Source organism: Camelina sativa, chromosome 11, assembly GCF_000633955.1.
Source record: "Camelina sativa cultivar DH55 chromosome 11, Cs, whole genome shotgun sequence".
Taxonomy (NCBI): domain Eukaryota; kingdom Viridiplantae; phylum Streptophyta; class Magnoliopsida; order Brassicales; family Brassicaceae; genus Camelina; species Camelina sativa.
Genome location: NC_025695.1, coordinates 8,325,148 through 8,328,618, shown reverse-complemented (window position 1 = coordinate 8,328,618; position 3,471 = coordinate 8,325,148). Strand labels below are relative to the sequence as shown.

The 3,471-nt window shown below is 33.1% G+C and overlaps 1 protein-coding gene across 1 annotated transcript; it reads left to right on the top strand.

The window, feature by feature from the left end:
• On the top strand, positions 1,014 to 3,030 carry LOC104722377 (CASP-like protein 2C1). Its single transcript, XM_010440527.2, has 3 exons — positions 1,014 to 1,339; positions 1,808 to 1,928; positions 2,620 to 3,030. The coding sequence occupies exons 1-3, from the start codon at positions 1,188 to 1,190 to the stop codon at positions 2,872 to 2,874; spliced, it is 528 nt and encodes a 175-aa protein (XP_010438829.1). The 5' UTR covers positions 1,014 to 1,187; the 3' UTR covers positions 2,875 to 3,030.

The following is a 3,471-nucleotide window of genomic DNA, read 5'->3' as shown; positions in this document are numbered from 1 at the left end:
ATATATATATATATATATATATATATATTTCGTTTCATATAATTCAGTTACATTTCCAGAATTTACAAATTTTGTTGAGTTTCCGACTCTCCATAATCCCAAGTTTTTATTCATTTCACCGGTCATCCAATTTGTCTTCAAAGGAGAATTCAGTAAAAATAATTAGTCACAATACAAAAATTTATAATTAAATCTCAACAAGATATTACTCAAATCTGACGCTGTTGTTTGGACCAATGAGCTAGACACTTGCTCGTGTAGTTTGCATGTGGTAAGCTTGCAGATAATTTAAATTTCTTACCAAAAAAGTCTGGTCCATCTCCGAGATTAAGCGCTTTGCCGATCGATACCCGGATATCCAGTACGGCTAACTATAACTCATGTCCAAACAATAATTTTATATACCTAGCTATTGTGTATGACAAATTTCAAGAGACAAAGTTTAAATTACAGATAATGACTTAATGAAAATGGGTCCAAACAACAAACACAAGTTAAGATTGTTGAATAGGATGGTATAATAGATCGAGTTGTCATTTTCCCTATTGATTACTAATCTGGTTTAAGTCAAAATCATGTCGTTTAGACCCACTCATGACGATATATGAACACATTACCTTCTCGAATCTCTATCAATTCGAAGATGTCGTCTGACCGTGAAACTGTCGTAAGAATTATGAAAATTTTGGGTTCTATTCTAGCCTAGAAAATAAATACAACGAAAGAAAACTGTTATTAAAATAAAATAAAAGTCATCAAAATGTTTCGGTTTTAGTATATAAAATCCAGAAAAAGCATGAGATAGCTATCTATATAATATAAATCACTTTTAGAGATAAGGACAGAAAATATAATTAGAAAGTAGTACTTACGGATCAAATTCATAGGAAAGGCGAAAGCAGTTAGATAAATTATCAAAAACATTCAATGCCAATGGAGAAGTCCAACTGTATTCTTCTTTATCAATCTTACTCATACAAGTGATCTACAAACTGCCGCGTACATATATTAAATATTTATATATATCCACCTGCCAAATCCTTTCAACTCCAAACCATTCTATATATCATATACAACAATTACAGATTTTATGTTACAGTCTTCCTTTTATTCTCATATAGATACAACTAGAATCTAAAAAGACAAGCTGAGACAGAGAAGGGGATCATAGGTGAGAAGGAAGTGAGATGGTGAAATTGAGAGAAACAGAAGTGATCCTGAGAGTCTGTATCGTCTTTCTTCTTCTCCTCACTGCTTGTTTGATCGGTTTGGATTCTCAAACCAAGGAGATTGCTTATATCCACAAGAAAGTCAGTTTCAAATATTTGATTGCTCTCGAGTATGTCCATTATTTTCCTTTATTTTTTTTTATATCAAATTATATAATATCTCTATATATGTGTAACTTATATAATCTCATTTCTCTTTATACAATCTTAATATCATGATTCATGAGATACCTTGGAACTAAACCATCAATGTCTTCAAAACTCACGGAATAAGTCACAATTGTATTTAAAACTAGTAGATTTGAATTTTTATGCGCTCTGAAAAAAGGGGTAATGATTTCACAATTTTTGGAAGGATCTTGTTTAGTATCATTTTAGGAAAATTTTCTGTTTTGGTTAAACATAAAAATGACTTTTTGTACAGTGGGGACTGCTACTCTTTTTATATTTGGGTACGGTTTAACAACTCTTTAAATATCATCCCACAAAAAGTTAAATTAAGTATTCATTTTATAATATGTTTGTGTTTGTGTTTTATGATAATTAGTATTAATTAAAAGTGTGTGTATATATGACAGGGCTGAGTTATACATTGATGTTGTGGTTGCTGCGTATAATTTGGCTCAACTAGGACTTCATTGGCACAGTGTTGAGAAAAAGACTTCCAATACCAAATGGTTTTCTTACCTCTTGGATCAGGTATTCATAACTCTCTTAGTATAGATTATCGTTGATGATACTATAACTGTATGTGTGATGAAAAATGTAATTAACACAGACAGCGGCTTACGTGGTTTTCGCCGGGACATCTGCCGCGGCGCAACACTCATTGNCATGAGATACCTTGGAACTAAACCATCAATGTCTTCAAAACTCACGGAATAAGTCACAATTGTATTTAAAACTAGTAGATTTGAATTTTTATGCGCTCTGAAAAAAGGGGTAATGATTTCACAATTTTTGGAAGGATCTTGTTTAGTATCATTTTAGGAAAATTTTCTGTTTTGGTTAAACATAAAAATGACTTTTTGTACAGTGGGGACTGCTACTCTTTTTATATTTGGGTACGGTTTAACAACTCTTTAAATATCATCCCACAAAAAGTTAAATTAAGTATTCATTTTATAATATGTTTGTGTTTGTGTTTTATGATAATTAGTATTAATTAAAAGTGTGTGTATATATGACAGGGCTGAGTTATACATTGATGTTGTGGTTGCTGCGTATAATTTGGCTCAACTAGGACTTCATTGGCACAGTGTTGAGAAAAAGACTTCCAATACCAAATGGTTTTCTTACCTCTTGGATCAGGTATTCATAACTCTCTTAGTATAGATTATCGTTGATGATACTATAACTGTATGTGTGATGAAAAATGTAATTAACACAGACAGCGGCTTACGTGGTTTTCGCCGGGACATCTGCCGCGGCGCAACACTCATTGCTGGTGGTAACGGGTTCAAAGGAGCTTCAATGGATGAAGTGGTGCTACAAGTTCACAAGGTTCTGCTTTCAGGTGGGAAGTGCCATCATCTTAAACTACATCGGGGCAGGCCTTATGGTCCTCCTCTCTTTCATCTCCGCCTTCAACCTCTTCCGCCTCTATTCCCCTAAACGTTTTTTTCGCTTAAAGTCCTCCTCCTAATGAAATTAACTACTGTGTTGATCATATTTTCTTAATCCGGAATAATGTTGATCAATGTGAAGAAAAAATGCTGATTAAATTATTGATTCAACTCTTAATCTCAATTTCTATTATGCATGTACAATAAATATCACCAGTCTATTGCTTGAGAAAATAGGTATGCACAGTGTACGTAACTTAAGTCTTAACTCACTTTATCAATTGGGTACTAAAACTAATAAATTTCCCTCCACTTTTTTTTGGTATTTTATAATCCTTTGATGGTACACATACTAGACCGATCACTTCCCTGTCATATACTTAGATTATGATATGATGGGTTTATGAGGGAGCGGTGATGAGAAAAGGAAGGGAGCTCATATATATAGGAAAGTTTATAGAGAATGATAGAAATATGGAGAATGAAGACTTTAGACTTGGGATTAGATTTTGTTGGTTTTTGCTAGTTTAGGATTACACTTGCCAATGTGCACATGCAGTCTTTGACACCTAGCACAATCATGCACTTAAGCCTTAGACCAACACTGACCAACACATGTGTAGATCTCAGCCATTATCTTAAACATCCAAACTAACTTAATTTCATAGTTCTTTAAT

Coding starts and splice junctions, on each gene's coding strand:
- LOC104722377 (XM_010440527.2), top strand. CDS start 1,188: ATGGTGAAATTGAGAGAAACAGAAGTGATCCTGAGAGTCTGTATCGTC. Junction 1,340..1,807: donor AAATATTTGATTGCTCTCGA/GTATGTCCATTA, acceptor TATATATGACAG/GGCTGAGTTATACATTGATG. Junction 1,929..2,619: donor TTTCTTACCTCTTGGATCAG/GTATTCATAACT, acceptor TAATTAACACAG/ACAGCGGCTTACGTGGTTTT.